Source organism: Thunnus thynnus, chromosome 12 (assembly GCF_963924715.1).
Source record: "Thunnus thynnus chromosome 12, fThuThy2.1, whole genome shotgun sequence".
In the NCBI taxonomy this organism is placed as follows: domain Eukaryota; kingdom Metazoa; phylum Chordata; class Actinopteri; order Scombriformes; family Scombridae; genus Thunnus; species Thunnus thynnus.
In genome coordinates, this window is record NC_089528.1 from 17441992 (window position 1) to 17465472 (window position 23481).

The 23481-nt window shown below is 42.0% G+C and overlaps 1 protein-coding gene across 1 annotated transcript in view; it reads left to right on the forward strand.

The window, feature by feature from the left end:
• LOC137194251 (tensin-3-like) overlaps positions 1 to 23481 on the forward strand; it is a 33573-nt gene that overhangs the window by 1678 nt on the left and 8414 nt on the right. The window contains exons 2-17 of the mRNA XM_067605971.1: positions 5443 to 5610; positions 5860 to 5910; positions 6065 to 6187; positions 6773 to 6837; positions 7915 to 7998; positions 8812 to 8924; positions 9447 to 9507; positions 9707 to 9782; positions 9867 to 9996; positions 10256 to 10321; positions 11489 to 11590; positions 16251 to 17441; positions 20920 to 21077; positions 21173 to 21305; positions 21415 to 21498; positions 23201 to 23333. Of these exons, the coding sequence (XP_067462072.1) occupies positions 5461 to 5610; positions 5860 to 5910; positions 6065 to 6187; positions 6773 to 6837; positions 7915 to 7998; positions 8812 to 8924; positions 9447 to 9507; positions 9707 to 9782; positions 9867 to 9996; positions 10256 to 10321; positions 11489 to 11590; positions 16251 to 17441; positions 20920 to 21077; positions 21173 to 21305; positions 21415 to 21498; positions 23201 to 23333 (2720 nt within the window). The 5' untranslated portion in view covers positions 5443 to 5460. The remainder of the gene's footprint in view (positions 1 to 5442; positions 5611 to 5859; positions 5911 to 6064; positions 6188 to 6772; positions 6838 to 7914; positions 7999 to 8811; positions 8925 to 9446; positions 9508 to 9706; positions 9783 to 9866; positions 9997 to 10255; positions 10322 to 11488; positions 11591 to 16250; positions 17442 to 20919; positions 21078 to 21172; positions 21306 to 21414; positions 21499 to 23200; positions 23334 to 23481) is intronic.

Genomic DNA, 23481 nt, shown 5'->3' on the forward strand with positions numbered 1-23481 from the left:
CACTGGGGCATTTCACTTTGTCACAGTGGTGCCACGGCCACTTGGCTGACATGTGTAAGCCATTAAATGTGGAGAAGGAGACCTGGGAAAAGGAAGGAGAATGAAAGCAATAAAGAGGCAAGAATGGCAAGAAAGAAGGGAAAGAAAAAGAGAGATGGAGAGAAAGAGCGAGTGAGAGTGGGAACGTAATCCATTTTGGAACACATTCCACTATGACCTTGGGATAGAAAACAGTAATTAGGGAGTACTTTAGGAGCCTTAAGGGCGCACAGATTTGCTCAGAGCTAGGGCTGTCATTTTTATTCCTTTCAAAATATCTCATGAAAATGTGGGACAAATACATGTTAGACTTCCAGGGTTACTAAATAAACTTGCTAAAATACCCGCTCCCCTCTTCCGTGGCTTTTTTCTTCTATAGATTTCATGGTTTTGTTTATTTCAGTTCTTCAGCAGTAGTGAATGGGTGTCAAAGCCGCAGCGTAAACATATAGAGCCCCTGACAGGAAAAGGCCAGAACAAACTGTGGCCTTGTCCCTCTCTGGGCCCTGAAACCAGCCTGTTATGTCACTCTGGACATGTTATCCCGCAGTATGAGGCAAACAATCCTGCCAAGTATAAATACAAGGCGGTTTGGAACAGTGAACCTGATGGTATCAGAGTTATTAGGTGGCTATTAGATGTGAACGCTAAATACCAGCTGGAGTCTACAGCCAGGGGATAAGGGCAAGAAACAAATGTGGTGTGGTTGTACAACCACTGCCATCTGATGTGAGTGGTAAACAGGCGTGAATAGTTCCTTTTATGTGCTAGGCAGACAATGAAATAAAGCTGATAGGAGAAAATGTAGCCAAAATATAGTAAAAAACATTTCAGTACAGCAGGCCCCCGCAGGCAGCCAGACTTCCTGAAGCATTTATGGCACTTTAGGTGTTACCAGACAAACAGCGTAGGAGATCATTAATCTGTCCAGAGACTCCCAAAGAGACAGTAGTGTACTGTATGTGTGGCTCCTATTTTCATAGGAAGAAAAAATACATGTCTTACAAGATTGGTTGGATGGACTTTAGCATCAATGAAAGCTAAATTCTTAGCCATAACAGCAGTGGAGTCTGTACCAGATAAGGTTTGTGTTGAAGTGTAACAAGGGGTTGGGTGCTATTTGGAAAATGTTTTTTTTTTTTTTCTTTCAGTGATGAATATCAGTGGACCTATTTTTATTTCAGTTTAATGGACCTATAAAAATATTCAAGTTGTCAGAAAATGGAGGCTGTTGCCATAACATGTCAATCATAAACCGGAGGCGAGAGCCAAAAGAGGCAATTTCGTTTGATTTCGGAGTGTGAATGTGGGGGAGGGATCCTTTGATTGCTTTCATATGTGTGCAGGAATAGTTATAGTTTGCTTTAACTAGTTTGAAAACACTGGGCAACTCTTACTAAATTACAACCAATCCATTTGAATAAAGATGAATCGATAAAGGCAGACTTTTATCCGGTAAAACTACACCAAAGTTTGGTTGTAGCAGCTTCTCCAATATAAGGATTTGATGCTTTTCTGCTTCATATCATTGTAACACTTTTTGGCTTTGGGATGTTTGGTATGAAAAAAACCATCACTTTGAGCTCTGATGTTAACTCGTGGTAGGAATTTGTCACCAATCTGGCATTTTACAACTAAATCCATCATCAAATCCAAAAAGCTGAAATACTCGTCTCATCATGGACACTGTCTTGAAAACATATAGCATCTTTACCTTATACTTTCCTCATTTGAATAAGACTTTTTCTCAACACTGTATTTCCTCTTCCACTAGTTTGTACAATTATGTAAAAGCAATCTATATGATGATGACCACACAGAAATCACTAATAGAAAATGCAGCCAGGGAGCCTCTAGACATGTAGCAACCAGCCTAATCACATAGAAACACACTTCCACGTAAATGGATTTGGTTGCTTTGGCTCAAGCCAAGGCTCTGGAGAGTTTTATTATTTGTGACAGACAAGTATGCAAAGTTTTTGCCAACTGTTGTCACCACAATGGACTCAAAAATGAAAACAACCATGAGGTCATCGTTCACATGATTAGGCCGTGATTTAACCCGTAGGGGCTGACTAACTCTGTCTGAGTTTTTGGAATTGCTCTCTTCCTGCAGTGCGTGTCCACTTACATGTCGCCGTCTTCTTTCATCTCGCGGTTCACCTGCTCATACAAAATGGAAGATTCCATACAGTGCAGGCCAGGTGAAGGGTGTGGCTCTTGAAATAGAAGCATGCTGCATCCCAACACTTTAATTTGGCTTCCTACTCCTAATCTTCCTGCATTTCTTTGCTCATAAATGAAACATTTTATTAATTTATTTCAATGTTCAGGGTGATTGAAAGGAAGGCATTTGGAATAGGTCCCAGCAGGTGATGGTCATGCATGTGTGAACGTGGCTGACAGCACCCACGCAGCCGAGTCAAGCTCTTACCTGTAGGGGTTGGAGCTAGGGGAGCCAGACACACCCTAATCCCCCAACATCCTGACCTTAGTAAACCTGTTGCAGCTTGTTCACAGTAGACCTGGCAACCCTTTTTTTTTTAAAAAAAAAAATCACTCAGCCTACCCAAGTCCTCTCCATCAGCCATGCTCTCACAGTGCCATGGGTGGGCTCGGGATTTGAGTTCCTTGGCACTGCTTATTCTGCCTTTGTGAGCTAATGCTGTGCCTCAAACCAGGAACAAAAGCAGTCAGTGCAAATTAAAGACCAATTATCTTTAGTGCGTGCTGGGGCAAGTCGCTCACGTTGGCTTGAATGATGAGTGGGAGAAATGAGAGGTCTTAGTAGGAAAAGGATGTTGGTTACTGCTGTGCTGCACATGAGTTATTCATGTGAAATTAAAAAGCTGCAAGCTGATATTTAGAAGTTTTGTGAGTTATTTTATAAAGTGATGTATTGGCATCTTTTGTAGATATTAATGGCTTTTAATTGAATTGGCTTGAACTTTAATTTCCCTTTGTTTAATTACCTTGAAATTGCCCACTAAGTATGTAATTAAGTAGGAAATTACTGTGCCTGGGCCAAGTAAAAGTCCGGCACATAACCTCCTGAAAAAACAACATTTTTGCTTTTAAGTGTTTGTATAGATAAAAGAAACGAGATAATCAGTGAGCTTTTTCAACAGCCAGGCTAGCTGTTTCCCTCTGTTTTCAGTCTTTATGCTAAGCTAAGCTAACGAGCTGCTGGCTGTTCTTTATATTTAGCATATATTGAGCAATTAGTTCAATATCACTCTCAAAATGTCAAACTACTCCTTTTAAAAAAGATCTTATCCAACTCATAACTGCTGTAGCAAATTAATTAACAGTCTCTGGGTCACATAGAGGGTAAGTGTTGGTTAGATTCCCTTCTAATCTCTAGTTAGCATAGTACTTTGACACTTCCAAAACATTACTAAGCCCTCTTCCCATGCCTCTGCCCTGGAGATACACAGAGTCTAAGTACTGGACGACCTGTTCATTAATTTCCCATTAGTCAACAGTTTTGCCTCAGAGTCTCAAGGGAAATAGACTAACCCTGCCATTAGTTCCAACAACCCCCAAGTACCTCTTCCCCTTGCTCCCACCTCCTCCAACACACATACTCACAAAACACCCAGCTCGGTTTCCCCGAGTGATGACCTCTTCATACACATGGCCTCTTTCATTCCGCTCTGAGGGTTGGTTTAAGCCGTGGCTACAATGTGCTCTGGTTTATGGCTCCCTCTCTGGCCCCCTTCAAAGTGTTGGGCTGTAGCCTGCAGTCATTTCAGACTTAATTGACAGACACATTCTTGACTGCGGATAGTTTAATCACAACAAACAATCGGGGTCATTCAAGAAGGATGATGATATCTTTGGCAGCATTTGGAATGTGTGTCTGTGTGTGTGTGGTTGTGTTTGTGTTTGTATCAAATCTGAATCATTAATCAACCAGAATTGATCACTTATCTCTTACAAATGCTGCACACATGTATAGATCAATGATTTTTTTTTTATTTTAAAGTCGTCAACATTCAGTCAAAATCTGGCTCAGCAGTTTGTTTGATCAGGGAAAGAAAGATGAAGCCCTTGAATTACTTCCATCGTTGTCCCCGGTGTTTTCACAGTCCACCAACCATTATCAAGATGGAGACAGGAATTCTATGTCCGACAGTAGGAAATAATAGAACATTGGAACTGAAAACTAGAAACCATTGAACCATATGAACAATCAGCAAGCCGACAAGGTAAAATGTATCACAGACACCCCAAAAAGAAATCAGATCATAAAAGACAACAGTTGAATGATATAGTTCGAGATGTGAATATCATGAATGAAAAATTAAAACATGAAATATCCACATTCTATCAGGGAATACTATCTATCTATCTAAGTTTGTTTCACTGGCTGTGATGTGGCTGTCAACACCCCTCACCTCCTTGAAATAACTGGGAAAAGTAGCTGGGAGCACTTCTGTGGAAAAATCCTCAAAATCTCACACAACACAAATCAACAACTGCAATTTGCCACTTTGTTCACACACACTATGTGCACACTATTGGCTAAAATCAAACTCAGGTTTATCTTTAATTAGTCTGCTGATAATTTGTTTGGTTTATCGATTGTTAAGTCTATGAAATATGAGAAAATGGTGAAATCTGGCGATCACAATTCCCCAGAGGCTAAGTTTTTATCTTCGAATGAAAGAAAATCAGCAAATCCTCACATCTGTAAGCTGGAACCAGCTCATTTTGGCATTTTAACCTAATAAAAGACAATTACTGTTATCTCCGTCAGTTGATTAACAGACTAATTGTTCGTTAGTGTGGGCGAGAGGCAACAGTTTGCTTTTCTCCAGCTGACAGGCAGCTACAGGGAGGCCATACAGAGATGACTAGATAAGAGAATAAGGGATGTGTCTGTGGGTGTGGTAGGGCTGCGGGGGGGAGACAGGCTCTCTCCAGACCACCACTGCAGGAAGTTCATGGCCATGAGGTCAGAGGGACACGCCATCACTCAGGGATTTACAGCAACTGGTTTCAACCGGAATTCTTTGAAAGTTTTTTTTTTTCTTTGTCATTGTTACTTTGACTGTGGTAACTAGCTAGCTGGTGTTCAATCTTTTGATACCACTGTACTGTATCTCTCTTTGCAGTAGAGATAAGTGGCAGTCATCTCTCACCTGTTAAAAAGCCGTTGGTTTACCGTTCATTTGTGACACACACTGTTGGCCGTTGCTGCTCAAACAAGACACCCTCTGTCATACAATCTGGTATTGAGGTCATTCTATAAAGATATCGGGGGGAAATGTGGACACAATGACTGAAAGCTGAGGACTTTGACCATCAAATATTGACTTGAGCAAAGTCACCTGCTTAAAGCGGGAATGATGTGAGGTAGTTGAAAGGCCTGAACCACTACTTCTTTATTTTCAACAGGACGGCCCCAGATTCAGGATGGAGGAGGGATATGAGCTCGACCTGACGTACATCACAGAGCGCATCATCGCTGTGTTCTTCCCCCGGGGATGTTCAGAGGAGATCTACTCACACAACCTGAAGGATGTCACGCGAATGCTCAAGTCCAAGCATGCAGACAATTACCTGGTCAGTGCTCGTGCGTATGCTGCTCGCTGTCTCTCCGAGCCGAGTGTCAAAGTGCAAACAGCATTGATGTCAGGGCTCATGGGCTTTCAGCGGATGTTGACAAAGTATTGATCTCAGAGCGCTTAGCTCATCTTTTTTACGCAAGCTAACGTAAGAATCAGTCAAAGCAGACGTTTGTTTTAGAAGTGAGGTGCAGTAATCTTGGAGACAACCTGTTAAGTCACACACTTTGTTGTATGTTTTCTTTAGATTATCAACCTGTCAGAGAAAAGACATGATCTCTCTAGAATGAACCCAAAGGTAAGTTTGCATGTTGAGATATCCATTCATCTTCTTTTATCAACTGTGTCCAGTTCCAGTAAACAATATAATATTGATTGGTAATGCAGAGGATGTGCCTTCTAGTTGTGTACAAAGATGCGGTATATGTTCACAGTGTATAATATGTCTTTAGACCTTGGATACAGGCTGGCCAGACTTCCATGCTCCACCTCTGGATAAGATCTGCACCATCTGTAAGGCCATGGAGGGCTGGCTCAATGCTGACCCTCTGCATGTGGTGGTTATACACTGCAGGGTGAGCATTCACAAGTTTTGTTGTATCAGCTGTATTTTGGTGTCTTGTTAATAATTTAGCCCTCATAATGTACCCCTGACGGACCACATTTTCATTACACATTTCTAAAGTTTTGTTAAAGCCCCTGAAAGTTTCACATTTTGAGTATATCTCTTTGACGTTAAATAAGAAACAAATGAAGAAAAAAACATCTATAGGCATTATTTATGAAGAGGTTATTGGATCAAATTAAGCCAATCTGTTCACAAGAACTGGTGTGGTTTGATCAAATTTAATTGACAGTGACCTAACAACCAACCAACCATCACTGGAGTTTGATTCAAATGTTGTTAGATCTTGTTGGTGCACAAAGCCTTTTCCTAAATGAACCCTGCCCACTTCAAACCAGTGTAAATAACACTGAGAAAAAGAAATACAGAAATATCCCACAGGAATTAACCAACACTTTTCTAACTTTGGCAGAAAATAGCATGTTTATGTAGGTAGATGATTGAGAAAATAAGTTTTTGGGGCCTTTGAAACAGAGTACAACCAGAAGTTTTACATGTGTAGTGAATCATCTCCTGTCCTCTCTTGTTTCTTCAGGGCGGCAAGGGTCGGATCGGTGTTGTCATTTCATCCTTTGTGCATTTCACAGATGTATCAGCCAGGTAATCGCTGCTATGTGTCACCTTTTTAATCCTATGTTACTATAAATGTAATTGAAGTCAGGATTTATCATAATACGCCCACTCACTGTTGCCAACAAATGATATCAACAACAACCCACAACACACATGGAGACTCATTTCGTAGACCACAAGCAATGTCATCGCTCAACCGCAGCTGATTTGTTTACCTCCCTTAACTGAGGGTCAAGGTGATTCAGAAAGTGAGTCAAAAGAATATCACCAAATTCAAAGGAAAACCACACAATTTGCAGTATGAATCACCCCATATAGAGTTTCATGAATCAACTCGGAAACATGTTAGTTACTGTAACAGCTTCTGGCCACAGTTTCGGTTTCATAAAATCTATTCATCTCGGAGAAAAGCGATTCTAATTTTCAAACCGTTGTCAGTCAAATTGATTCAAGCCAGGTTGCCGCTTTTGCTAAGCCCTAAAGTCAAGAAATGCAGCAAACATTTTGAGAGACGGGCCCGGTGTTATGCCACTATGTAGATCCTTTCTACACACAGCAGTCATTGTGGCATGAGCACACACCGGCCTTCTGGTTTGACCAATCTCTGCCTCCCTTAGTGTTTGTGTCCCACTGAGGAGGACCGGGTCGGTAAGGTGAATGTGAAAGACAGAGGGCAAAAAGAGGTAGAGGAAGAGATAGGAAAACAATGAGGCAGAATTACAATGGAATAGATTCAGGGAGGGGGGGGGAGCAGAGAGAGAGGGACGACGAGAGAGAAACAGAGCTGTGGTGAAAAGGCTCCAGCGCCTGTTGGTTTTAGGGCTGTCTGAATAGCCGAGCTGTGCACACACTCTGGCCTTTCTCTGTCCTCCTCTCCCCCTCCGTGTTTACTTAAGGCTGGCATTCTCTTCCTCTCTGCTGGAATCCCTTGTCTCTCCGGTTACTTTCACTCTTGTCCATTATGCATGTGTATGCATGTGTGTCTGTGTTGTCCTAATTTAAGTTAGGGTTAACACCATTCAATTATAGAGCAGCAGAGTGTAATCTCTCTCTTAAGTCATAATTACCTAAAGTGTTTAATGTGTCTCCCCGTCTCCCTCAAAGTGCTGATCAGGCGTTGGACCGCTTCGCGATGAGGAAATACTACGATGATAAGGTCTCAGCTCTGATGACACCTTCGCAGAAACGGTAAGACCCAAAACATAAGCACGCCCTTCTGTATGATAACATACGTCTATATCCATCCATCCAGCTGGTGCTTTGTTGGCCCATGTCTCCGTCCAAACACATTCAGACCCACCTGATTCAATACAGACTTTGTGTGCCCTGGTGTTGTTTGTCTATTTTTTTTTTCAATGAGAAGATAGTCATTGTTGATAATTGTAATGAGAATGAGCTCCCATGGTGACCTGGCATGATCCTAACCCTTGTGTATTACGGTGAATCATCATCGCTCACACCAATGTCTCTTTTGGAGAACCGGTTTCTCAGATTTGTTTTATTATAGTTTCTCCAAGCTGTCTTGTCACCATGTTTATCTGAGATAAACCTTCAATGAAGGCAACATGGACAGATGACACTATATTAGGATGGTTGGGCATTGTTGCTGATGCTGAGTTGATATAAATGCTTGAACCATACTTTTTGCGATGCCTGACTTTGAGGGATACAAACATTTGTTATGTAACATGTTCTTCCAACCCTCTCAAATGTTTCTTTATGCTAAGCTAAGCTAACCTGCTGCTGGTTGTAGCTTTAAATTTCTTGCCTTGACAAACAAACGATGGAGATTGAGTTGCATTATGTGTGTCAGATCCAGTCTGAACTTGGCAAAAAATATTATTTAAATGAGTAATTTTTGGATTAAAGAATATGTAAACATCTGTCAGCCTTAAAAACATATTGAGATTTGATACACAGCATGTTTAATGTGTTTTTGGTTTTGGTAATACATAGTCGCCCTGAATATTATTTAACTTCGCCTCTGTGCTTTCATGTCAGGTATGTTTGGATCCTCAACAGTCTTTTAAGTGGATCCATGAAGATCAACACCTCCCCCTTGTTCCTACACTGCATCATCCTTCACGGGATGCCGAACTTCGACGCCACTGGAGGTTAAGCTCATATTGTTTACCGCCACACACAGCTGCAACTCCCACGGAAAATACAGTCACTGCTATCATGACAGTATACAAGAATCCAGACACAACCACATCAGTGTCGGGGCAGTAAACAAGATGGAGATTTATCTGCCCTTTATATCTTTCTCTCTTTCCAACACACATACACACACGCAGGCTCAGACACATAGAAGCACTTATACTGTACATATAAACAGAACTGAAGAGAAGAACGTCTTTATGGGCTCCCAGTAAATCCACGGCAATTCACACCCACGTTTGCATGTAAATTGCTGTTTTCACTCATTTGAGTGAAACAACAAAGCTCTTCGTCACATGTGAAGTTGAAATCTCTTTCTCACAAGAAGAGCTTATCACACTTGAGCTGTGAGCAAAACCATCTCAAAAGCTTCTCATGAATATCTTACCTGACAGGCTACTGAAGGTCGTGATATAAATCCACTTGTAACAAACATTTTTTGAGAATTAACCTTTTTTCTATTATGATTTTTTCAGTATGTCGACCATACATCAAAGTCTACCAGGGAATGCAAGCAGTGTATTCATCTGGAGTCTAGTAAGTAGCTCTCACATGCGGTATAGTAATGGAAACATTATAGTTTACATCAAAGAATGCAGAAATACATCAAAATAATTTTCTGTTTAACTTAGTTTAATGCTGATTTTAATTCGGAGTTACTGCTTTCTGTAAATATTTATGACTGCTTTCAAACTCCAGCTCATTTTGCCTGACTTCTCTGTTGTTTTTCTTTCAGTCATATTGGTCCAGGCCACAGAGGCCGTGTATGCATCACTCTGGAGCCTGCCCAGCTTCTAAAAGGGGACATTATGGTAGGAAAACAAACAAGATGACTGTTCAGAATTTCATTACTCATTGTAGCAATCACCATATTTTTTTTTTTTTTTTTCGTTTAGATTAAATGTTATCACAAAAGTGACATTTCTTCGGAGCGTGAAGTCATCTTCCGGCTGCAGTTCCACACGGGAGCAGTGCAGGGCTACAACCTGATGTTTGAAAAAGAGGACATGGAGACTGCCAACAAAGGTAACAAAAAAAAAAAAAAAAAAACCCAGGGAACAGGTCTCAACATGCCGCTAGTTTACAGCAACTCCTCTGCTCCTCGCTGCGTTTTGCGGGGCTCAGTCTGGACTTAATTTAGACTTGGCGCTTTGAGACTGATAATCTTGTTTTCCCAAACATGTTACGTGTACTGAGACAATCTTAGCTGCAGACCAACAACATCGTTCATCTTTCCAATTCTGAGTGGCCACGCTCATTGCATTCCTGTGTGCTAACATTTCAGATCCCAGATTTCCAGATTACGGTAAAGTGGAGCTGGTGTTCTCTGAGGGACCGGAGAAGATACCAGGTAGATTCCCAACTCTTCAATGTTTCAATAAGTTGCTACAGGGAGAGCTAGTTGGAAAAGCAGACACAAGTGCTTTCTCCATTTTCCCTTTCGTGCCTTCCTGTGCTCTGTTCCTCCCCCTTTGCCCCCCGGTGAGAAGGGATGTGGAATGCTGCAGAGGGGAAATGTAGTGTGAAGTGTGTGCTGACAGAGAGGTAAAGAAGCACAGCATGTGCTGCCTCAGAGCCCCACAGGAGTGAAACTATGTTGTGTGGGTCTATATATGTGTGTCTGATATTGCATGCGCTGTATATATTTTCTGGTGTGTCTGTTAAACACATTTTCAAAAATGTAACAATCCTCTTTGTTCCAATTACACAATGAGAATGGTCAGAAAAGGTCAGAAAGATTTTTCGGTAGAATTTTGGGCATGCGTTGGTCTATTTATCAAAAACTTGACATTTCCAGTCATTGTTATCCCCCAACAATGTGATGTAGATATGATTTCAGTCAACAGCCTCAGGGGTCACAGTAAAACCTCGAATAAAATCCCCTTGGGCGTTATTTTTTGTTATATCCCATGATATGTTGAGGCCATTTTAAAAGGAATAGTACAATATTCTGGAAAATAATATGCTTACTCCCTTTTGTGCTAAGAGTTTTATTGATGTCACTCTCATGTCTGCATGGTAAATAAAAGCTGGAGCCAGGAGACGGTTAGCTTAGCTAAACATAAAGACTGGACGTAGGAAATAGTTAGCCTGGCTCTGAATAAATGTAAAAAAACAAACAAACTCAAATGCCCATTAATTAACACTATATATATATATATATATATATATATATATATATATATATATATATATGGCTAAGCAAACTCCCTGCTGTACAGACATGAGAGCAGTAGCCATCTTTTCATCTCACTTTTGGCAAGAAAGCAAATAGGCATATTTCCCAAAATGTCCAACTATTTCTTTAAGGCTTTTACATCTGAAAAATCTAGAAAAAATATCAGGCCCCAACCTTAAATATCTACACAAAAATGTCCAACTAAGTCAAATCCTACTTTCTTTCTCCTCATTCGAGCCATTACTGAAGTTAAAATAATAACAGTATGCTGTGCTAATCCCTGTACTGAAAACATACCCAGATACAGTATCTACAAAAAAATGTTATTTTTGGGTCCAGGTCCTGACAGGTGGCAAAACGGGGCGGATGTTATTGTGGACTACAACACAGCAGATTCTCTAACCCGCTGGGACTCCTACCAGAACATCTGTGATGGTGAAGGTACTGTTGCTACGCTGCATTAGTCACTACATGACTCACAGTACTTTGTTTTAACAGCATCAACCTAATGAATCACACTCCGTCTGAGGGGAAATATCAGTCTGTTTTTTATGAATGGGAGAAGAGTCCATAGGGTGTTATTTAGGCATAACATGAGGTTCCCCCCCCCTCCTTTTCTCTCGCTATGACTTCTCCTGTGTTCAGTGTGTTTCTCACTTACACAAACAGACACACACACTCTATTTTTCTTCCAGGGAATTAACAGAGCGTGACAGGTCCTGCTCCATGTTGTTGAGGGACTGCAGTGTGATTGCATTAACATGCACACACGAGCACCGCTAGCTTGGTTTATGTTGCAATCGTTGCTAACGGGAATACTTAAAACCCCGGACAGGCCTTGTGGAAGACTTTAATTATGGCAAGGAAAGGAAACGAAAGCTAAAATTTACTTTGGTGTAAGAAACTCTTTAGGTTGCAGCATGATGAGTATGACGAGCAGTGTTGTTTCTGTGTGAAGGACGGGGAGGAGTGTTGTTGTGTGTAGGGAATACTGGGTTCAAAGGAAGAGCTGTTCTCAAGAGGTTTCTATTTTGTTGTTTCATCAAATGAATAGGCATGCTTTAACCATCTCCCACACACACACACATACACACTCTCACTAGCGCCTGCACACACACACACACACAGCCTCACACTCAGAGCCACCCTGTCGGGGCGTCCCGTCCTAGCTGCGGTTGTTGCTCTCCACTCAACCACAGAATTCACAACAACCTCCCAGAATAGAGTGACTTGGTGGTGGCATTAAAACGCAGATCCACCCATTCCCAGGATTCATTGAGTGTTTTTATAAGCTAAGTTCAGCTTGATGAAAATGAGCTGCCTTTTTTTTTTTTTTTTCATTTAAAATACCCCAACACATTTATATATAATTTTATGCTCACCTCTGGGAATGCAATGAAAGAGCAGACGCTAATATTTAAGAATTCATCAAAGCAATGCAACAAGGGAGCAATTTTTCTCTCCCCTTGATTCCAAAGCATTCATGTGGGATATTTACAGCCTTGTTTTCTCATGTAAACACTACATCTGAGAGGGAAGACTGGGAGCTTTGTTTGAATTCTACATCTACTTACCACCAGTCCTCTAGCGGGCTCAGTCTCCCTCCGAGACGCTGTCACTCACAGGCTGGTCGGGAGGAGGAAGTCTCAAAAACGTTTGCCACTGTAGTGCTAAGACTGTGAAAAGAAAACCTCATTTACTTCAATGGGTTTTCTTCAATAAGCAGTGAGAATGTGTGTTTATCCCCATGTGTGAATTAAGAATTGGATTTTAAAAGATTGTTTGTCCAGAAAGGGTGTTTATTTGAGTTAACCGTCAAAGCAGGTCATTGTCTTAACCAACAGCTGTCTGTAGGAAAGAGTTAGTTGATTGATTGATTCATTGAGAAATGCTGAATAGATATTCATAGTTATATCAGAGGTTTTGGGTGCCACCAACCCCCAAAAAAATAAATACTTCCAAAAACATCAACTCAATGTCTGTGTCTGTTCGTAGCAGTCGTGGAGCTTTCAGTTGTATAACATAATGTTGGTCAGCAGATGAGATTGCCCAGATGTCATGGAATGATGGATGTTTGAAATTTCCATTTTTTTGGAGCATGTTAAGGACTTTTTATCCATGTTGGCTTTAAAGTTGTGCTTAGTAGTTCATTCCTGACCACAGAAAAAGCGGCTGACAAAGCAATCTCACTTCATGGTCCATTTTAGTAGCTGTTCCAGTCCTTAAAGTACTCGGAAAAAAATGGAAATTTGAAATTTACAGTTTCATGACTTACTGGATAATCCTTTAGTTGAGATTATCAACTGCTGTTCCCAAGGTCAAGAATGAACTTAAAAACTCAGTGTTTCTGTTGCTCTGGATAATCAACAATTGACAGTATCAACAGCTTTCACTGAGACTATTTTTACTAGAATGTAGTTCCAATTAAATCTGCTCATAGTGAGGACATTTTCTGAAAAGATATGTTTTTTTTAATAGAATTGTCCAATACTTTGAGCACTACAAGAGAAATTTAATTCACATCCATTGAATTGGAGTAGACAGAAATGTTAGAAGTGGATACCTCAAAACCTGGGCAAGCAAAAGAAAAACTTTCTGCATGGCTAAATACCACCACAGGTATGTGACAGAATGTTTTTGTCCAATTGAGCAGTTCTATAAAGGGGTTTCCCCTCGACAGCGAGTTCCTTTCTATGCTTTCTATATGTACAGTATGTCCTGTACAAACTGTACGCAGGATTTTTAGGGGCCGCTGTCTACACATTGAAGGCACATGTAGAAGCTTGGTTGGAAGAAAATGAGGATGATCATCATCATTATGCTTGACTCATGATTTTGGCATTCAGGAGGTGCAGGATTGTAGTAACTGAGATGGAATGGAATGGAAAGGGTTGGGTAATTGCATGGCCATACACAACCAGACCTCCTCTTGTGATACGAGAGCAGCCGGAGGAACAGTTCTGGTTTTGCCGCTCTCTGCACTGTAATTGGCAGATTATTCAGGGACCGACCATACCACAACAACCAACATGATGAGTGCTAGATATAAATGACTGATTTTCAGAGGTTTCATGGGTTTGTTAATGTCAGTACAATCCTGATAGGTAAAACAGTTTTTAAAACAATTGCGGAACCCCGTAATTGAGTTTCGGGCACATCTGTTTCTTGCCGATATTGTACATGAGGGCGGCAGGCATGTAATTTAATGACACAGAAGAGTGAGAGAAAAACAACTTGGCTGCCGCTTTTCGTGAAAATTGCCCAGAGCTCCAAGTAGAAGGCAAGGATTGCTTTAATTAAAAAGTGTCTTTTTACAGAGTGAAAAAGTCTGGAGCTGCAGGAATGTTGTTTTCATTCTCTGATCCTCTCCAGGGCCGCCCTCTTTCTTTCTTTCTTTCCCTCTTTTTTCCTCCCTTTTCTCCCCAGTGGGGTAGTCCCCCTGATGCAGGGCAAGAGGTCGGGTTACTACTTTCCTCCGGCCCGCCCCCACGCCTAAACCCCGCCTCACTTGTTTACATTCCTCTGCCCTTATTTGGAGATCTCAAGGTCCCCCCTTGTGTGGAGTGCAAACACTCTCACCTTCTCAGCAGAGAAAGAAAGCAGGGCCAACTCATTCGAAACTCACTTGATTTGACCCTGACCATCATCTGCTGGGTAAAAGCCATGTCTGCTCTCGTGTGTCTGCACGGCCTCTTCTCCTCTTCTTTTGTTTTGCTGGAGATGGGGATTGTCTTGCATGCTTACCTGGCAGCGGCGGTAAAGGTAGGAAGTTTTTTTTTTGTTGTTGTTGAGCCAGATGGGGGGCCATGAGGAGGAGGGAAAAGAGAGGAGAGGCAGGACGATGACAGGGGGAACAGAAAGAAAAAGATGGGCAGCATGGAGGGAAAGGGGAAACATCTGTCTTAAAACCTGCTTGCACCTTGCCAAGAGGAATGTTACGAGAGGGATTTGTTGGAAAACTCCCGGTGGAACTGACCTGTATGGAGGCCTGAGCCGAGGCTGCTCAAGGCCGGATGCAAGTCTCACCAGTGTGTTTGTGTAAGCGGGGGGCAAGTCATACATACAGGAGCTTTCGGAGAGGAGGAGGAGGGGGGAGCTTTTATCATGCGTGTCTGGTATTCAGATCCTGCGGTCATGGTTTGACTGAAAGGCAAGTACTTAAGGCGGCAGATTGAGGGAGAAGCATAGGAGTCATGTTCCAGGTCTCTTTTGTTGAAGCAGAAAGAGAGTGACAGTGAAACAGCAAGTTTTACGTACTTGGCAACGCCGCTCACATGCACTTGGAATTCTACTCCAGCCCTCATTTTGCGTAAGTCTATGCCATGATGGATTTGACTCAGCCTTGCAAAATGACTGACCTCTGTGATTTTTCTTTGACTTCTGAGGATTAAGGAGGTTGTTTGGACATATGCTGGGGGTCAAGGGGCAGGCGAGAGGGAATAGGGTGGCTTAATCACAGAAGGGTGAGGAATGCAGGGGTCAGACTGTGAAGATCCACTATCTGACTCTTGTAGCAGCATATAGAAGACTCTCAACATCTCTTATATAACCTGAGCATGAGGAATACCTTTGTCTGGTGCGTGCGCTGCAGGCACTAGCACCTTGTTAGTTCACCTGGCAGCCTGATCGGAGAGGAGAAATTGTTGTGGCAAGATCACTGGAATATTTTTGCTTGGAAATAAACTCAGATTAGAATATCAAAATGACAAATTTGCATAATTTGGTTGGTTTTACCTATTTTTTTTTACATATGTAATTAGGTGATTTGTTTCAATTCATTAACATGTTTTCTCTGTCAATGTATTATTCTCCTAGTTAGAATGTAGTAGTATTTTAGTCTGATGTGAAATGTTGCCCTGTAATGTCTGCAATGTTGTCTTTGTCAGGTGTTGTGTGATTGTAAGTGTTGGGCTTTGTCAGTAACAGATTGTGAATGATGGAGCTCGTGGGGTGACATGATTATGCATGTTAACAGAGTCTTGTTTTGTCTGTGGTTTTGTACCGTTTGTCTGTGTGAGTTCCTGCTGTTTGTGTGTCTCTGTGTGTACGTGTGCCCATACCAGCTGACTGTATGAAGCGCTGCATCTCTTCTATTTTACAGCGCCACGCTCTCAAGGCCTAACCCAGGACAAAGCGGCTAACAAGCGGAGCGCCAACGGAGGAGAGGCCACGCTGGGCCGAGGGGCCCGCACAACCTCCGCCACCTCCAGCCCCGACCACAGCGACCACGCCCTCTCTGTCAGCAGTGACTCGGGCCTGTCTAGCACTTCTCTGTGGGCAGACAGACCCACACCTATCACCAACACCACTGCCACCATCAAGCCCAACCAGGGTCCCAGCCAGCAGGAAAAGGTCCAGCTGAAGCGCCTTCTAAGCGGCTTTGGCGTTGAGGACCCTTCACTGGAGGAGATGGATGATCAAGGCCCCAGAGTGGGCATGCAGCAGATAGTCCCAGCGCAAGTGCACATCAACGGAGATCCCCGTCCCCGAGAGAGGGAAACCGACATCCTGGATGATGAGGTCATCACAGGTCATGATCTGCACAGTGTGGACAGTTTAGGGACCTTGTCGTCCTCCTGCCACAAGAGCAGCCAGAACTCCCTTCTTTCAGATGGCTTTGGGAGTCCTGGAGGAGAGGAGCAGCAAAGCCAAAGCCAGCATCACCACCTCCACCACCCTGGACATCCTCCAATGGAGGAATATGAGAGAGCCTATGCTGAGGCTAGAAGGGGCTGTCTAAGCTCCAGGAGTAACTCTGTGGCCTCGTCTAATCCCAGCAGTGCGTCTATGCCAAAGCAGCATGTCTACAGACAGGGAAGCTATTCCACACAGTCATGGGTCCGCCAGCAGCAGATGGTTGCTGCACAACAGTTTATCTACATGCCTGAGGATGGAAATGATACAGAAAGATACCTGGGGAACAAACAAGGGAGCAGTTCACCCAAAACCAGCCTGCCGACCGAGCCACAGGTCCCCACCAGGGACACGACGGCGGATACTCTGAGAGACACAGCGCCTCACAAGGACCAGGCGACGCTAAACAATAACAACAACAACAAACGGGACGAAGAGTTCAAATCTCTAACGATGGACATTGACAACTCCATCGACCAGCTCAACCAGCTGATCATGGACCTGGATCACGCATTCGAGCCGGTATCGAGCCACACCAGCTCCATTAAGAGGAACGGCGGGGCGCACGTGAACGGCTCAGTCGCCAAATGCTCAAACGGCATCAATCTCAGATTCAACAATAATAATGCAGCAACCCTGAAAAACACACAGCAGACAGGTAAGATAGTCAGAGAGTCTGGGTGTGGTGGTGGTGACGATGTGGTGTTGTCTGGAAGTGTGGTCGTGAAAGAAATGTGTCACAGTCATTATGAAACCAGAGGTTGTTCTCCAAGAAATGTCTGATGATGAACATGGCAAAGATATAAGTAATAAGACATTTTTTATTAACATGCTAAGAATATTTTAAAACAGAGTAGCTCCTCTCCTACAGCATCAACTTTTCTTCTCCTTCACTACAGAGTTAACTTAACAAAGCACACCTTCTCTCCCTCTCCCACCTGGCAGAAATAGCAGGGTTGTTGCCAGGTTTTCAGATGTTTTCAGTATGTTTCTGAGGAAAGAACACTGTCCAGACTTGTCTGTATAGTTATCTTGACTCTGGGATCAGTAAGGTACATGAAGAGAAGGAGAGCAGCTGTCATCGACCTTTCTGTACATCACCATCTCTCAGTGTTAGATTAAAGAGATTGTGTTCTGAGGAATATAGATTTCTGAAATCTTTAAAATTGTGTTTCCCTCAGACTTACCTGCAGACTGGCAGCTTATTGTTGTGTGTAGAAGAAGTATTACGCATTGAATATTCGTCATTTCCAATAGATGCTCCCCTACTTATTGCCTCATGTTGTTGCAACATCTGGCAGCAGTTCAGTGATATGCTCTTATAATATTAACATGTGTCCTGTGATTGTTGTTGTTAGATTTGTTGTGTGGACAGATTCTATATTATGCAACGTAATGACTCTTTTATCTACAGCAGATGTCTGCCATTTATTTCTACTTGGTTCATGTTGTAATTGATCCCAAGACCATTTTGAAGGGCATAACTGTACAGTATGTCTGCCTCGACCAAAAAGCTGTAAAATTTAATAGAAATCACTAGATTACAAAACTTGACTATCTACAGCCCTACAGTTGTGTAAACATAATCATCTCAAGTAATGTTTTCCATGCTACAAACATCTGAATTTTACAGTAGACATAACAAACTCTTACAGGTCATCAGATTTGATACTCTTAACTCAAAGATAGTCATTCCATGGGTGTTTTTAGCTGGAAACCAGTGAAAATGCCTGGGTGTTAGCGCGTATCACACTCCACCATGTGTGTGTGGTTGCAGGGGGGCACAAGATAGGGAGGCCCGAGTAATTTCCAAAGGAGGAACAAGTGAGCCCAGAGGCAAATATTTTTTCCATTTGATTCCAAAGGCATACCTGTCTGTGCATATCTGCTACACATGAGCGTCATTCCAAGAAACAAACGCCGAAGGCTGTAGCTTTGCTAATTCGCAAAAGAACCTGTAGGAAGTAATGGATTGCTTGGTTTTAATGTAGGTTTTAATCATTTTACACTGATGACAGGAGCCTCGGAGATCATACAGGGAGGCAGATTTAATTATTTTGTTTTCATGGATGATGCATCATGACTGTCTAAAGCCTTTCAAGCTCTAATACTCCTTTGTGGCTAAGGTTTGCCAGTAGCCATGTAACTAGACTAAACAAGCTTTCCTGTCTGCTCATCATGTCATCACACCAAGCCTCCATGTTTCTATTTTCACTAACTGTTGACCATTTTGTCTTAAATTCACCTGTTCTGCTCAGTTTATTTTAAACATCTTTAACCGCACTAAGGAAAAGAAAGGGAGCTGAGGGAGATGCCAGAGAGAGGTTACAGTGTTGATGTGGTGCGAAGGTATCTGGGGTTGTTGACATACAGCAAGTGATGAGAGGTGGTTAAAAACTCAAGTGGAGGATGATCTCCATGTGAGACTTGAATAAAGCCTGCAGAAGAAATTTGGCCCAACGCTAAATTCGTCATACCTTCATATTTGCAGGAGGCAGCTAAATTATATTGTAATTACATTTGGATTATATATATTATAATCTTCATCGCTTTATAGTAGTAGTGCATTTTATCAAATGCCATTATACTGTAGCACAAGATCCAAGACATATGTGCACATGTTTCCAGCTCTTCCTTCTGTTGATATCAGAGTCACACTATTACTCTGATGAATTATTGTTTTTTATTATCTTAAATAAAATGCATGTCTCAGTATAATATTTCTCTTGAGTAGGGTGTAAATTTATATCACTATAAAGATGTTTAGCGTAATAAATATCTGAGTATGTTCTCCGAAAATTCAAATGGCAAATCATTTGAAGCAAAAATTATCAAATGAGATAGAACTGAAATCAATGTACTTATTCACTTTGATGAAAAAGCCTGTGTTCACTGATTTGCAGCATTGCTAATATCAGCCAAATATCAAGGGTGTTACCTCGGTGGAAACGGCATAGCCAAATTTCTGTTGCCTCACAGTATATAGTTACTTGTCATAATGCCCAACCCTGCTCTTGAGGTTATATTTGGATAAAGAAAAATTGTGGCACTTGTTGCAAGTGAATCATCGGAGAGAATGAGTTTGTCTCGTGATAGTGAGCGAACCATTCAGATCCATGCTCGCCTGTCCTCATGACAGCTTCTCACACCTCTTAACCAACATACAGACAAAAGACAAAGATTATCCGGATCAATGGTACACACATGCTGTATATAAAATTCTGTGAGGCGGATGTATGTAATGAAAAAGTAAAAACTTGCATCACTGTGATGCATGCATGGAGAAAAACTGCCAAGTATGCATGACACAGTCTGTGTCATCCATACCTGCCCCAGACAGCGTGAGTAATGGTCCCTGCCATTAGCACTTCTGCACCATTAGCATTCTTCAGGGTTGAGAGGCTGGAGCTCACTGGGAGGGCTCAAATTAACACCCTAGTGCTGAGTGGCAGCACTCTTCAGAGTAGTCACAACATTGAACCCCCCCACACTCCACACCCTCTAGACCACCAGCCAGACCCCTGGCATTCCTCAGCTGTCCTCTCAAAACATTACTGCAGGCAGCACCACTGGGGTTAGATACTGTTCAGATGAGCAGTGTGGCCCTTTTCCTTTATGGAATGACAAATATGTCATCAACCCCAAATTCTGACCAGAGCGTCGTCATGAAAGTACCAGTTTAAAAAGATGTCTGCATCGAACATGGGGAATAGATTTTTTTTTCGATTTGAAAATAATGATAATATTGTTTATTTACTTTGAGTGAAATCATGTGATGATATGATCTTAGATTGTTATAGTTCGAGAAATGACTCATCTGACTCATTCTGAGCAAGCTAACAAATTTAGTTTGTGCTTTACACACATATGAAACTGTTTGATATCTTAACATGTGATTCTGAGGAGTTTATGCTTTTATTCCTGAGTAGACAGACATTTCAAACAGTAACTAGAAGACGATACAGGGTTGGAAAATATTGCTGAATACTCCTCTTAAAAGTACCAAAGGTCAAAGCACTGTTATTTTAACTTTCGGTGTGTTTTTTGACACACTTTACTTCCTTGAAATCAGTCATTCCTGTAAATCCGTTAACGTTTAATGATCCGTTTGCTCGTGTCTACCTGTGTGTATCCAGCTGTCCAGTCCAGCGAAGGACGTGGGGTTGTCACGCGGAGTCTGAGTCGTCAAGGAAGTGATGTCATGGATCACCCAGGCTTCTGCAGCTCTGGATGGGGTGTGACAGAGGAGTACAGGGGCCAGCGGACATACCCCTCCTGTGTGCCACAGGCCCAGGTAAATTCTACATGTGTGCACAATGTCTAAGAATGTATCTATCTGTTCAGTATGGTGAGTTACATGCATGTATGTGTGTGTGTTGTTTGTTCCAGCATCCTTTGTTGTACCGGACCGACAGTGCCGACTACAGGGCCCAGGGCCCGGACATAGACTGCGGGGTTGAGGCTGGGAGTGACATGACTCCACCGACGCCTGCCTTCCCAATCTCACCGCCTACACCTTATGGTAAGTGCTGTATGTTTACCTGTGCAGTTGATTTTGCAAGCATTTGTGACCGGGCTTTCTTTGTTAGGTTTAACTAAATGTCTTGTCCTTGTTTGCTTTGTGTTTTCAGTGAAAAATATATCAGAATTGAATCACCTCAGGCAAACTCCATCTCCCAGCATTCAGTCCTACGGAGGCTACAGAACAGACCATGGTAAGGTCAAATTTATTCAGAATGCAAACTGAAGTGACTATCTTGAACAAACAGATTATCACAAAAAGCTATTAAGAAAAGTTTCCGCCTTAAGTAAAGCGAGTGGAACTTATTGTGATAAGTATTGTCCAAGTTGCTGTGAAGAAGAAAAAATATGTTTTCTTTGTGCAAACACTCTTTGCATTCCCCTACATTCTTCTGTTTACTTGTGTTTTTCCCCTGAGCTAATTAAAGATAGTGAGTGAGAAACAGACACTTTCACTTCTGCTCTGTGACTGCATGTCGAGATTCACTATTACATTAGAACAGAGCTATTTCAGGTCCAACTTGCCTTACCTGATAATGGTGACATTGTTGTCCATGGAATTTTTGAGGTTTTCAAAAAGGGTCAGAAAACAAAGACGTCTCAAAAATTCAAAAGAAGGGAGATTCCTAACCACTCTCTGCCCTTCATGTTTGGTTTTCGGAGAATGTCTGCGTGGTCGTGGCCTGAAGAGAGAACTTGTTTTTTTAGACATAACAGAGTTGTTCTTTAGATTAAAACCAAGCCATTTTAGTTTATTTTGTGTGTGTGTGTGTGTGTGTGTGTGTGTGTGTGTGTGTGTGTGTGTGTACATTTTGTTTTGTTTTGTGGGGTTTATCTGAGGTGGAACACACCGTGGGTATGAGATTGTTCTCAGAGATGGGAAGAGTTGTACATTTACAGCCCTTTGTACCCCCAGCATTTAAGGACTTTGATGTAAATTTCCAAATCCTTTGAAGTTATTGTTTACTCAATATTTTTCATACATCTTACTCAGAATAATTACAAAATCTGTCTGCCGATGTTTGTGTTGCAGTGTCGTCACTGAGATTCACTGGAAAAGCACAAGATTGCACATGTCTGGCTCTACTCACAAACAGATCTCACCATAAACTTAACCTTTACTTTTATTTTGATTCAGCTTTGAGTCCTTATTAGCTTGTTTCCATAGTGATCTACAGTATGTCTAATGTTGTAGGGCCTGGGAGCAGATCTGTGCCCCTGCTGTGCCTCTTACTACCTCAGACACCCAGGCAAGAATCACTACATTCAGTCCTGCCACATCTCCATGGTTACTGCGGGTCAGGAAGCATGACACAAAAAAACTTTTCTTCCCCCATGAAAGTGTCTCTGTGTACACAGTTGGGAAATAGGAACAAGAAGAAACCAGCAATTCTTTCAGCTATGCACCTCTTGTTCCTGTAAAAGTAACGCTGAAAAAAACCCAGCTGTAAAGCCTGAGTTGGTCTTGGGTTTGAGGCTGTGAGGTTCTGATTGATTAAAACTAAAGCTTTTAGCTAATTATGTCAGAGAGCTTTTAATTTCTAGAGAGAGAGATTTGTTGACTGTGTGGGTTGTGGCAGGGATAATTGGTGATGGTGGTTTCATATAGATTGATGGCTGGGTTCAAGGGTGTGGGAGTTTCATTTCATTTCAACTCTAGTATTGATTGTTTTTTACTGGAAATAATCCAGAGTTCTCTCTCCCAAGGGGATTTTTCCATATTATGTGGCCTTTTTCTTTTTTTCATACAGTACTACTTGTTACAGCAGGTCGTGTTTGTATTTATTTTCATGTAATAAAACATTTAAAACAAAAACAGCTCCACCATGACTCTTAACATGTTCATAAATGTGCTAGAGGTGACATCCCCTAATTTCTTTTCTTGCTCTTGCACAGAACCCCGGGGATATTCAGAGATGATGAGTCATGTTGGAGTTGATGGTTTGCCTGACTCCTCCATCAACTGCCACAGGACGCTAAGTGCTACACACTCTGCCTCCATTGTTGAGAACCTTCAGCGGACAGAAAGGTAAAAATCTATCCAATCTAGAACCTCGAAGCAGCGTTAAGCATTTTCTTTGACGGCTTGTTGATTCTCAGTGGGATGGACAGTACTAGTAGACAATTTTTGTTTATTATAAGGAGTCTTTGATTTCAGTGTTAATATCAAATATATA